Source organism: Polyodon spathula, chromosome 16 (genome assembly GCF_017654505.1).
Source record: "Polyodon spathula isolate WHYD16114869_AA chromosome 16, ASM1765450v1, whole genome shotgun sequence".
NCBI lineage: Eukaryota > Metazoa > Chordata > Actinopteri > Acipenseriformes > Polyodontidae > Polyodon > Polyodon spathula.
In genome coordinates, this window is record NC_054549.1 from 23108064 (window position 1) to 23121968 (window position 13905).

At 39.1% G+C, this 13905-nt stretch overlaps 1 protein-coding gene across 2 annotated transcripts in view; it reads right to left on the reverse strand.

Moving 5' to 3' along the window:
• The window catches only part of uba1 (ubiquitin-like modifier activating enzyme 1), a 46380-nt gene that overhangs the window by 20494 nt on the left and 11981 nt on the right, over nucleotides 1-13905 (reverse strand). For both annotated transcript variants that reach the window (XM_041273137.1, XM_041273136.1), the window contains exons 3-7: nucleotides 12589-12647; nucleotides 6584-6752; nucleotides 5751-5885; nucleotides 5188-5294; nucleotides 2232-2322 (exon numbers count right to left, since the gene is read on the reverse strand). In XM_041273137.1, the coding sequence (XP_041129071.1) occupies nucleotides 2232-2322; nucleotides 5188-5294; nucleotides 5751-5885; nucleotides 6584-6752; nucleotides 12589-12647 (561 nt within the window). The remainder of the gene's footprint in view (nucleotides 1-2231; nucleotides 2323-5187; nucleotides 5295-5750; nucleotides 5886-6583; nucleotides 6753-12588; nucleotides 12648-13905) is intronic.

A 13905-nucleotide genomic window follows, 5' to 3' on the forward strand; every position in this document is an offset into this window, starting at 1 on the left:
ATGCTTTTAACTGTATAAACTTGTCTATAAACTTAATATTTCATTATATGATACGTGTACTTAAGCTGATAATCATAAGTGAATTGCATTCAAAATTAATTTTTAAATGAAAATGTAAATCTTGTCAATTTCAATGAAATGGTCACCCATAGCAAGAGGAATTCAGTCTGAAGCCCAAATCAGTCTGAAATGTGTATTATTACAAGTTGTTAGAACACTGGCCTAAGTATAAAAGTGTCTTTGTTAGATGTTCTCAGAGTTAACTAGCATGTTACCTAATGAACCTTTTGTCACCAATTATTGTTAACAGGTGAGGGTCCATGATTACTATAAATATAGGTAGCATAGGCACAAGTTTGTCATTCCTGAATGTAAGGGAGCAGAAAATGGCAAAATACATTCAATTAAGCAAAGAAAAGAAGAAATGAATAACAAATCGCAAGAACTTTGCAAGTGTCTAACTGCTGTGGCCAAGACCTTCAAACAATTTGAAGAAACTGGCACTCATGAGGACTGAACAAGGTCAGGCAGTCCAAGAGTGGCCTCAGAGTCAGAGAACAAGTTCATTCGAGTCACAAGTCTGCGAAACTGACGATTAACTGCCCCTGAAATACAAGCTCAGCTAAATGCTACTAGAAGTACAGATGTTTCAACATCAACTGTTCAGAGGAGTTTGCGTGAAGCTGGCCTAACTGAAAGAATTGCTGCAAAGAAACCATTGTTAAGAGTGCAGAATAAGAGGAAGAGACTTGCCTGGGTCAAAAAACACAGAAACTGGACGTTTGAGGAGTGGAAGTCTGTCTTATGGACAGAGGAGTCCAAATTTGAAATATTTGGATCCAACCGCCGAGTATTTGTAAGACGCACAGAGGGTGAGCGCATAAGTTCTGTATGTGTAGTTCCCACTGTCAAGCATGAAGGAGGCAGTGTCATGGTCTGGGGTTGCTTTGCTGGTGAGAGAGTTGGTGATCTTTACCAAGTCCATGGCAAGCTCAACCAGCATGGCTATCATAACATACTTCAGAGGCATGCCATTCCAACAGGATTACGGCTAGTTGGGCAGTCCTTCATTCTTCAGCAAAATAATGACCCAAAACACACCTCAAAGTTGTGCAAGAACTATCTGGCAAAGAAGGAAAGTGAAGGACAACTCAATCTAATGACCTGCCCAGTCTCCAGACCTCAATCCCATAGAACTTGTATGGTACGAACTGGACAGAAGAGTCAAAGCAAAGCTACCAACAAGTGCCCTACATCTCTGGGAATTGCTGCAGAAGAGCTGGGAAGACATGTCTGGTGATTTCCTGCTGAAACTTGTTAACCGAATGCCTTGTGTTTGTGAGGCTGTTATTAAAGGCAAAGGGTGGCTATTTTGAGGAATCCAAGGTTTAGAGACAATTTCAATTTTCTTGAACATTGCTTTGATACTCCTTATGTTTCGCATATTGTAACGTGTTTTTATTTTCAAGTATTTACAGAAACGTATACGATGTAAAACATTGTCAATTATGAAAAAAAAACTAGTTTCCAGCAAGTGTACTCAAACTTTTGACTGGTACTGTATATCTACAAGACAGAGCCTAATTTTCACAGCATCTCAGACACTCCAAAATGAGGAGTTCCCAGGTTGGCAGTCAAAGTAGTTTTATCACAACTCCTGGACTAAAAAGATCATAAGAATAAAACCTTTGCAAACAGTCAATCAATTTAAGGATGTTTAAATTAAGTTTATAATTGCATCGGGTCAATATGACCCAAAACATAACAGATGTACCTAAATTCTGAACCTAATAGGAGGATTAAAGTAGCAAAAACGCTTATTCACTGCCAAACATGAACCAGTTTATTTATGCAATGGCTGCAGTATAGGATACTGACCTTAGGCTTAGGGTTTCGGTGTTGGGAGTGGATTATTCATTGTTTTATTAACAATAATATGATAAATCAGAGTGCAGTGTCCTGGCAGGAACGTTTGGTGGTACCTTTGTAAGGACAGTGCATTGTAACAAGCCCTGCCTACTCTCCACATATATAGATGACAAAGTTGAAAGGTCACATGAATGAGGAAGGCTGTTCAGCGCCCGGCACTTCTCTTTCTCCAGGCAAGCTCAAAAAAAAAACTCAATATTGGTGAAACCCAGAACTACTCTGCATAATTACAGACATCATTAAATAGGAAGGGAAATATAAAAAACAATTCCAAAGTTTTTATTTTATAAGACCTAAGTTACCTTTGTTATCATTGAAATCATTGCACTCAGAGGCTGCTCTCCATTCGGGTCTAACACGATCATCTCCTCTCCAAAATCACAGAACAGCTGGCTGAGGGGAGACACACAGAGAGACAGGGTTAATATGGTGCTTTTCCACAGTGCAAACTAGAGTGCTCAAATCACATAACAATCACATAGTACCTGAAAATGGTACAAATGTGTGTACTGATCAGATAACAACCAATGCAATCCAAAATGTCTATATGGGCGTATGAGTTTGGTGAAAAATCAAGGCGGCTATCATTAGGGGTCTAAATTCACAATCGATGAATCGTGATGCATCCTTTACATGTACAGAGATGGAGGTATGCATTGTTTGTATTGTGATACAAGACCACTGTGTAGCTCACTGTATTTCACCAAGTGGTTCTTGTATGAAGAATAAGTGTGTTTTGTAGTTGGTATGAATACATTTTCCCTAACATTACATTTTTCTTATATCAATATGGTCAACCATTAAATGATCACTTGCACTTATTTTGGATGACAAGTAGCCCATCACATTTCTCATGATACATACAATATCACAACATGTATTTCGTTGGTGCCTTTTTATAAGCCTAGTCATCTTGTTCACCATGTAGAATGTGACCGACAGATGGACTTAAGGGTCCCCATTTTTTTTTTTTTAACTTAAGTTCGAGAAATACAATTATTTTAAATAAAAAAAAAAAAGCAAACAAACAAAAAACATACAACTCTGAATCCCCAGCCACAGTCCAGATAGGCAAGCAATATATTTAAATAAATTACACCGGGTGCTTGACTTAAACATCTGTATTAGTGGTGCACCAATAATCGGTAACCTATCGGCATGGTAAAGATATAAGGGAAAAAAACCAGAACCGGCTAACAGTTTTTGTTATTTTAGCCGACAATGTACATTGTACACCAATATTTATGCTTGAATTTCTTCCAGCACAATATGTAATGTTTGGTCATGCACGCTTTGTAATGTAACACAAGAACACTCAGACACTCATCTTCCAAGTGCTATGTAACGTGTGACCAAAATGCAGTAAACACGTCTCAAAATAGCAGTGTTTGGATTATTTATTTACTTATTTTTTTTAATATCTGAAGACAATAGGATAGCGTGTTGTGTGCAGAACAGACCTGATGCTATATTAAATCCAACGATGAAATGCGAGTAGAATAGTACTGTGATGCTTAAAAAAATAATATAAGAAATCCTAAATAACATTGATAGTTTATTTTTATTATTTTTGTATTATTATTATTATCATTATTACTACTCATAGTTTAGAGTACATGTAGCCTATGCTGTTACCAGACTAATATTCACTCTAAGTAATGTTTTGTAGTTGGTTTCAGGCTGACAAAACTTTAATAGGGGTATTTATTATTCGCAGGAAAATAGTATTAGCGAGGCAAATTATTGTTCAAATGCAGCATCGATGCATGGTTAGTTATAAAGCTGCCTCTGCAATGTCTCTGCTCCGTCTCTCTCTTTGGCAGCTTGGCATAACCTCAGCTGCTCCTCCGTAACTCACTTAATCAAATCCTTGAACCTACAGTTTCGCTGAAAAGCACTTTTCCAAGGAGTTGTGGGCTCTCTAAACATTAAGGAGGAATTATCTTTTATAATTGTTGTTTCTCGCTCGGTTTGTTGATCTTACTCTGCACTGGTTGCGTGTGTATTAGGCAGTATTTTGAAGCTGGCATTGATTACTGCGCCGTCTTGTTTAGTAACAAATTCAAGTTTCACTGAATTTTGTAACCGAATATTTTCATAACATCTTTTTGTTTTTGATTATCCCTTTGTGTTCCATTTATTCAGCGCTTGTCAGGCGTGTCAGGTCCAATTTATTGTACAACTTCTGTTTAAAATATACCCTTCCCCCACCACCCCCCACCCCACCACAGAGTAAAACAGGTTTAAAAGGCACTGAAATTGCAAAAGGACACTCAGTACTATATCTTCAGCCAAGCCCCACCCCATGTTCGCTGTATTTTTCACATACCTCTTTATAGACGTGCATACTGATAAATCCTCTCCTGATCACTCGTTTTATCACCAAACGCCTCAATTCCTCAATAATGCAATCCAAGTCATTATTTTATTACTAGAACATCTCAAAAAGCTCTGCAAATGTCTATGGTATTCTTTGAGCCTGGATACAGAAGCAGCTAGCTCCTTTGTTCACTTAACCGCAAAGGGTTAAGTGAACAATTTAAGTTGGAGTGCATTTTTAAGCAGTGAATGCTTAAAATAAGAATTTAACAAACTGTTGTAGTTGACATTGCATAGGCATTTTTTTTTTTTTCTACTGTACAGTACAGGTCGAAGTTATAATACGCAATGTTTGACAGCAAGTGGCTATAAAAATGTCACATTCAATATTTTTTTTCCCCAGAGAAGTGTTTTTACTAGTACAAATGCAAAGTGTTTTTTTTTATTTTTATGTGAATGTATAAATTGCTGACAAGTACACAATATAATACTACGTTCTTTGTAAATGCAACAAGTAAACAATACCTGTTCGTTTTTGTCAAATACAACAAGTAAAACGGTATTTGTTAATTGTTTAACATGTATAATTATAAAACAGTTTAAATATAGGCCCTATGTCTTGTTCTAGTAGTTTACCTGCATTGTAATTATTTATTATTAGCAGCCTATCGGTATTGGCCGATATGGATAGATAACCATCGGCCAAGAAAACCTTATCGGTGCACTGCTAATCTGTATAAAAGCATGTATCAAATGTGTTGAAAACAAATTCACAGCAGCCAACAACTGGATTGATTATTACCAAACAGACAAATCCGTGGTTTTCACCAAAACCGTGCATCAAAACTGATTCTTGGCATAATTTAGTGATCACTACTGATGCCCAAACCCGATTTTAGGTACAGGTCCCAATAAAGCGGCCAGGCCGTGCACACCCACCCAAAGAGCCCGCGAGTGTCAGCGATCACCAGCTTGATCCCACTGCTGTGACAGACCTCTGCGATCTTCAACTGCTCCTCCAGAGAGGCGTTTGTCAGAACAACAACCTGGGAGAGAAGAGAGACAGGGTCAGAAAGGACCAGGCTGAATATATAGAAGAATAGGGTACAAACAAGGCTGTGCAGATACACCCTTTCCAGGTAATTCTCTTTATGGTTTAAAACTTGATAGACAGAAATTTAAATTAATCAAAACTTTTACATGGTAATTACACAAAACAAAAAGTTTCCCTCCTTGTCTACGTGTGCGGTCCAATATAGAATCTGTCACGATCAAACCAACTAAACCCACTCATTGGCATTTATTTGTGCCGTCTGTTGTTTTTATCCGTTTCATATCAAAATCTTAATTTCACTTTTCCGAAACTTTTCTTCAGAAAGTTCAGAAAGACCTCTCATGGAAAAGTTTGCCATTGAATTTCTGAACTATTTCGAAATGCAATGTGGGTGGTTCTTAAAGGCAAGGCTGGGTGCAGGGCGAGTGGGAGTCTATAGCATTTGTACCTGGAACTGCTGCAGGTATTCCTCAGTGAGGGCTCCAGTGTAAGCAGACACAGACACGTAGCTGTTCAACTCTGCCAGACGGGGCTGGGTGGTCTCAGCGCGGTTCTTTCCTAGGTCCTCCTCACGCAGGTAGAACTGAACACAGAGAGTGAGAGACAAGACAACAGGAAGAGGTGCATTAACATCATAAACACCTCTGCAAAATCAGGAGGTGTCTGTGTCAGGTACCCGCAGTCAAAAAGCCTGTCGGTAACATCCATCCACCCATTGTACTCAAAATATGATGACCATGACTTACACTAACAGTAAGTACAGAACAGTATAGAAGAAATGGCCAGTTTAATGAAAACTGGACCTAGATGTCATTGGGGATTAGTAGCATATTAAAATGAATGATTTTACAGTATGTGGAATAAAGTGTGACATACACACACCTCCATATCGAGAGAGATCGATCTATATCTATATATCCTTTTGTTATATAATGTTAAGACCAAGTTTAATGACAACTGGATAAAGCGCTTTTCCAGCTATATGGAAAAATGTGAAGTGTGAGACACACACACCTGCCCCCCACCCCCCCATATCCTGGTTGTCTTAGTTATTTATCCATAATTTAAAGCTGGCACAAAAATGCATATTCTAGTGTGCACTTCACTTCAAAGCTGGATCTCACACATGTGCATCATGCACCTAAGTTTTATAGAGCGTTTTAACAAGCAGATAAACAGAAACAAAGATTTTGTTTCAAAAGACAATGGTATTTTCTCAACAAAACTGGCAGTACACAGGGGATGGGGCTGCACGGAGGGGGCAGAGCTGCATTTCTGTACCTGTGAAGACAGGTCCCTCCACTCAGCTGCTGCAGAGTCGTGGACGGTGACCGTCTTCACTCCCGCCAGGATGACGTTCTTGGCGATCTCCACTCCCAGCCCTCTCATCCCCGAGATCAGCACATTGGAATTCTGCATGCGCTTCATCGCCTCGTGGCCCAACACGTACCTGCAGAGCAAAGCAGCAAGACCCTTTAATGCTGGCCTCCCGTCAACCTTCCTGCCTTACTGGTACTTTTTGAAAACAATCATTAACCTTTGTTACTGTTCTCTTTCGTGTTTTGATGTTTGCAAATCATTGGAGCTAGTTTCACCGATGAAAATTTTTAAAGTCATACATTTTTCCCTGACTTGCAAACATATACACAGGTATCACACGGCAGAGCACATTTTATACACATACGTTGACACTGTGTAATAGAGAGTTGCGTAGTTTTGTAGTAACTGACAATCTCAGCAACATGATCGAAGCTTTTGACCTGCCAGGCTTCGAAGATGAGAATTAATGATGAACATCAAAATCTTATTTGGGGGTCGACACGGGTAGAAAAAACCCTGAATTATAAATTGTGTTCTTTTCCATGCATAACATATATTTAAATACTGTATACAGTAGACATTTATTTTTAGATCTGCAGTCTTGTGTAACCTCTTTCACAACTGGAAATAACCAAATAAATAATATAAAAAAAACCTGCATTGAATTAGGTTTCATTTTGCTTTTTTTGTGGTTTGGTTGCATATAAAAGCAGTCTAATTCCAAACCATCAGTGCTAGCAGATGGAAAATTTCACTGGTTCACTAAAAATGTAGTTTTCACATGTGTTGCAATGTGCATTTAATATATTAAATAAGGAGAACAAGAGAAACTGCAAAAACAATCAGTCATATACTAGCTCCTCTTGCATGACAGCACTATCTGTAACCATCTGACAGGAACTGCACCTGTTATTTGATCTTGCAGCTGCCTCCTTTCTACCTCAGCAACAGTTCATAAATACTCCTGCTTGTTTGTCATTCTGGTAAGTACTTCATAGATTTAGCCCATTGTGTTCATCAACCCTATGAGAATCAAATTAATTCCAAAATAATTAATAATTTGAATAAGATATGCTATATTATATTTGCCACACTGACTGAGGAGCTGCTAACCATTAACTTAAGCTTTAAAACAAGTGTCAGTTCAAGATAAATTTGACTCCAGTCATAGTAAATTCCAACGTTCACCAAAATTCACCATAAATACCAAAAAAGAGTTTACTTTAATGTGGTTTCATTATAGTTTACTATTAATAATTTCAATCCCTTTTTCAGAGTTTGTAGCACATAAAATAATACCATAACACGCTGGATTAGGGCACTTTGTAATAAAATGTGTTTAAAATAGAAGTCACTGTATTACAATTCAAACTTCACCAGTTAGAATAAAATGAGAATAGGATGTACATAACGAATCCCCCTTTCCAACACAGAATACATTCCATGTTTCTTTTGTGTAGAAGGGATGCTATTTTTTAATTTTAGTGGGATTAATTCAATGTTGACGATAGGCATAGTATAAGTGCGTTTAATGTATCAAACTTATGAAATGAAAATGCTGTACACAACACAAATGTTATAAAAATGTGATACTTCTCACACATCCAGACAGAATCTGAGATAGGCCTCCCATTCTTATTAATTGCATGGAGAGTCCTAAACATTATCAGCAGCTTTTCAAAATTAGCCACGGAGACAAGCTAAAGCCTTCTCTGCTTGTGTAAAAGCTGGCTAGGGTGCTGCAGAAATCCCTATGCAATATTGATGGCACTTTCACAATTCATGCTCTTTGACACTCTCCAGTTTGTTTCTCTTGAACACAACCGGCATTCCAAGCAGTACATGTTCTGGTTGGTACTGTCAAACAAGCCACTCCCCGATTTTGTACACTGCCATCAATTCTCCACTTTTTGTTGAACTTGCGAACCCTTTGATTTTTTTTTCCTTTGGTTTTAGATAATTAGTCTTCGTTCATCTGTTTTCTTTTAGGGGGCTTTTTGGTACCTTCAAAATGTCTCCACATGATGTGTATAAACAGTATTTACCACAGATCGCTTGATTGCAATGTGTACAGCATTTGTATGCAAGATTAGTGTTAGAGGACATGAAATCATTTACTCAAGCCAAACAAAACGAACAGTCACTGTGGTGTGTAAGTATGTGAAATGTACCCGCCACAGACCAAAATGAACCTGCATTTTGCGGGTGAGGGTGTTAACTTAAAACCCTGAGATAACACACTTCAGTAATCAGTAAAGGGAGACGCTCTGTGTGTGTGTGACGCTCCGCAGCTTTTACCTCCGCAGTTCACGCAGAAGCGTTTAATTCTGTGGCCCACTCCTCTGCTGCTCCGTCCCATATGAACTTACCTGGCTTGGGTAGCCTTCCAAAAATGTTCTCTCTCTCAAACAATTGCGGAGTCTCTTGCACTTCTCTCTTCCTCGCCTTTTTTTTTTTTTTTTAAAACCTGGATTATTACACATTTTATTGTGTGTCACTGGGGGTGGGGGGGGGAGTCAATGTCAGTAAATTAGCATCTGAGACGGAGCAGCAGAGCAAACTGCAAGATGATGGATTAATGTGTGGAATTTTATGACCGCTCTGCTCACATGCTCTACATTGAAGTGGTTCTTATTTAGTGCTGGAATACATCTATTTGTAAAATATTATATCTACTAGGGATGGCCATGTGTATTTGTTTAAAAAACTAGACTCCCAATGGCCAGTTGAGGACCACTGGTTTAGACAATACGATTACATGATACATTAACTTTGTTATCTGAACACGAGACTCATGGAAATGAAAATGCCTACAGGTTTGATCTGTGGAGATCAGTTTTTCCGACATTTTTAAACAGCGCGTGTAAAATAAACAGCGCATGTGAAAATAAATTGGACCAGACGTACCTGACAAGCGCTGAATAAATGGACCACAAATTATGTCCAAAAAGTGATACGGCGATCAAAAAGATATCGTGCAAAGCAATGAAATGCATGCATGACATCTGAAATACCTAACACCAATTCCCCTGTACAGAAGTTTTTAATGAAAATGAAGAACATTTCAATATTAACATTACATTTTGAAATATTCCAACATGAAAAGCTCATGTTTGTCACTGCCCTGTTATTGCAATCCTTCCGATATTGTGTTACAGTGTGGCTTGCCAGGTGTCTAATGTAGGCAAGCTCAGCCAGCGCCATCTTGAGCACTGCAATGCCAGCAAAACTAAAGGAAAGATCAGTATCTATTAGGGGCCCTAGATTCAGTTTAATAAACTTTAAAAAATATAGTTTAAATGTTAAAATAAAAACAATTCTGAAAAGACGCTGTGTAAGGGGGTAGCAGCGTTCCCTCCAAGCTTTTTATATACTGAGAAAATTGCTGTTTTGACTGAGAAAGGACCATTATCAGAGAGAAACATTTGGCCCTGCATTAACCCTTTTAATATATTTTTGTTTCACTATACAATTTTGAAACAATATTCCAACACAAGTAACTCAACAATTTTACAATTTACTTTAATTTTAAATAAGACAATTATTGTGGCTCTGCCTCTATTTTGAATCATTCTCAGATCCTATGAAGCGCTGTGGGTTGTTGTCATAGACTGCATGCTTAACTGGTGGCCTGCATAAAATTGTTTTATACTACTGCATAAAACACTGGCATCTGCACTTCCCATCTCTAGGGCTACTAATCGTTCCATTCTTACCAAATTCCATTTCTCAAAAGTGGCCAATTCCATTTGTTTCCACTTTATATCAACGTATTAATTAAATATGACATTTGAACATAAACAATGTTGGTAGTTAAAATAAGTAAATTTAATAAATATTAAGTATTAGTTTTTCAGCATAGAAGAATGCAGTCCTATGCCACTGTTGCTGTTTTATTTGCTTTCTTATTCTTTACGACTGGCATGATATTTAATGGTATTGACTCGTACATTATCACATGAATTACAGCAAAACTAAGAAAACTATTGCACCATCCTCATATAATCAGATTTCTTTTAGCTCGTCTTACTGAAACATTGCTTTTTTTTTTCTTCGCTGGTGCAGCCGCCATGTTGAGTTCCAGCAGACACAGAGTGAAGTCACATGATGAATAAACTCCCCCCCAAAAAGGACATGGTATGCTTCTTCAATTACTATACACTTAAGTGTATTTGACTAATGTTTCAAAACGCTTGAGCTAATATCTTAAATGGACATTTTTTTTTAAAAGGGAAATAAAACAAGCATTGTGATTTGTATACATTTTATTTTGTTGTAATTTGAGTATTTATACTTTAAATAATGCAGGGAGATTGTGCTTCACTGATTTTAGTATTCAATTATATGAGGAGTTAAAAACTGAAGTTCATGCATGAGCAGCACAAGAAAATCACCAGACGCCTGGTTCGCCCACCTGCACCAGTAGATTCACTGGTGTCCAGGCGAGCTCTGCACTAATGTGACGTGCACTTTTATATAGGAAAATAGCTGCAAGACAGACACAAAAATGCTTACGTTAATGTTTTGTAAGAAAGGTCTCAAAAGAATAGGTTTACCTCAAGAAGCTGGAGACTCGATTGAGGTTAATATTTATGATAATAACTTGCTAAAGTTATTAAACTGAGTGCGAAGGTTGTTGCCAGTTACTGCGAATACAGTGAAGCAACATGAAAACATAATAGCATCGACAATACAATAATGGTCTGTTTTGATTAGAGGGCGAGCATTAACTGCATTACTACAGAAATGTTATGCAGCCTAACTTTTCAATCCTTATATTTATCCTACTTGCTGTATATAAGAGACAACTAGTTACGTTCACACCAAACTGACTATTCCAAGTACAGTATTGCGTTAATTCAAAGAATCAATATTCCATTTAATAATAATCAACAGCAATAAATCTTACTAATAGCAATACTTTGTACTTATCTGACTGGCAGCAGTAGAAAAAAACAAAATGGAAGGAATGTTCAGTTAAAAACAAACATAAACAACAACATATTAACATTGCTTGAGTCTCAGTCCCAGAATAGCAAAAAAAAAAAGATCAACACAGCCTTCTGTAATCTTGCACAACAAAAGACATTAAAGTTGAATCTGGTATCCTCCACAATTGAAATTGGTTGCATGCCATTTGCGATCGCCTCAATAATCAATTGTGTTATGTTTTCAGCCTGAATTTTATTGCATCTCCTAACATTTCGCTTGCATGTCTGGGCCCCATCTCCTCCACGCTAGATCCAGCTCCATAGAAGCAGACCAGTCACGTGACTAAAGGCATGCTGGACATTGGGAGGTAAATATCCAATGACAATGATGCCACGTGACAAAGGTAGGAAAAAACACTGAGTAGACACTATTTGCAAGTCAGCCGCTTAATATTTGACCTACAAAGTTTAATTAAGCAAAATTAACCCTTAGTGTTCCATGTATTCAGTGCTTGTCAGGCACGGCAGGTCTAATTTATTCACACGTGCCATTTAAAAAAAAAAAAAAAATCAGAGTAAAACAGGTTTAAAAGGCACTGCGTAGCAAAAAGACACTCAACACTGCATCTCCAGCCAAGCCCCACCCCTTGTTCACGGTATCACGTTATCATGTATACTGATAAATCCTCTCCTGATCACTCGTTTTATCACCAAACTCCTCAATAATGCGATCCAAGTCATTATTTTATTACTACAATGTCTCAAAAAACTCTGCAAACGTCTGATATTCTGAGCGCTTGATGCGGAAGCAGCTATCTCTTTGGTTCGTGTCTTATTACTGTGGTGTAGGAGCTGTGTGTATTGCTCAGGTACAACCCCCCCACCCCACACCTTTTCCAACATCGGACTAGAAAGGGAAAATTGTAATGTCAGACCTGGTCCAACATAGGACTGCAAACGTTTAAAAACATTTGCCACTTCACTAGCGTTTAACCCCAAGTATCTACATGGTAATTAAGAAGGCCATATACTTACAGCTGTCGGGAATACAGTCCCTCATCGATCTCGGTCTCGCTTCCATTCTTAGCCATACCCTGGAATGAAAGAGGGGGAAGCAAGATGTTTAGGGATTTTGCCCAGAAAGGGGGCACAAATATTAGCTCTGACTGAACGACCACAGCGAGCTGAAAGGCAGATTACAAATGACAATGGAGCTCTAGGTAGCGGGTGCAGAGCACATTACTACTGCACTTCTGAATCAAGCAATAGATGACAATAATGATAATGTAGCTGAAGTGCTGGTGCTTTGAATACTTTGTTTCTTATGTAATATAGTGGGGGTGGACTACAATTATGTTGCACTTTCTTTAGTTACACAAGACTCAAATGTGCAGTTTTTAATGACATCAAACAGACATCTGGTACTAGGCTAAGTTCTCAGGTTTGCTTGCCTTCTCTTCCAGGAAGTCTGTTACTGCTTTACTTCCTGGGTCAAGGCTGGCTACTGGCTGAAAGCAGTCAATAGGGGAAGCAGTTGATTTCTTATTGACAGGAAAGAAGCCAGTGAAGGGGTGGGGACAATTTCACCCTCCAGGTGACTCGAAGTGCTAGATAGTCTAGAAGCATGGCTTGTAAACAGAGTTCTTGACCTAGTATAGTACCAGATATCAGGTTTTAAAATGAAAATACATGTTTGTGCTAAACATGCTTCTTTCAAAACTGCACATCTGTGTCAGTGTCAGTGTGTGTAGGGGAGGGGATGAAAGGGCAGTGTCTGTGTGTAGGGGAGGGTGCAGTGTCAGTATGTGTAGGGGAGGGGATGAGAGGGTCCAGTGTCAATGCGTGTAGGGGAGGGCGCAATGTCAGTGTGTGTAGGGGAGGGCATAGGAGGGCGCAGTGTCTGTGTAGTGTAGGGGAGGGGATGGGAGGGTGCAGTGTCTGTGTGTGTAGGGGAGGGGAGGGTGCAATGTCAGTGTGTGTAGGGGAGGAGAGGGGATGGGAGGGTGCAGTGTCGGTGTGTGTAAGGGAGGGGAGGGGATGAGAGGGCACAGTGTCTGTGTGTAGGGGAGGGCGCAGTGTCGGTGTATAGGGGAGGGGGCAGTGTCAGTATGTGTAGGGGAGGGGGCAGTGTCAGTATGTGTAGGGGAGGGCGCAGTGTCAGTATGTGTAGGGGAGGGTGCAGTGTCAGTATGTGTAGGGGAGGGTGCAGTGTCAGTATGTGTAGGGGAGGGGATGAGAGGGTCCAGTGTCAATGCATGTAGGAGAGGGTGCAATGTCAGTGTGTGTAGGGGAGAGGAGGGGATGGGAGGGGGATGGGAGTGTGCTGTGTGTAGGGGAGGGGATGGGAGGGTG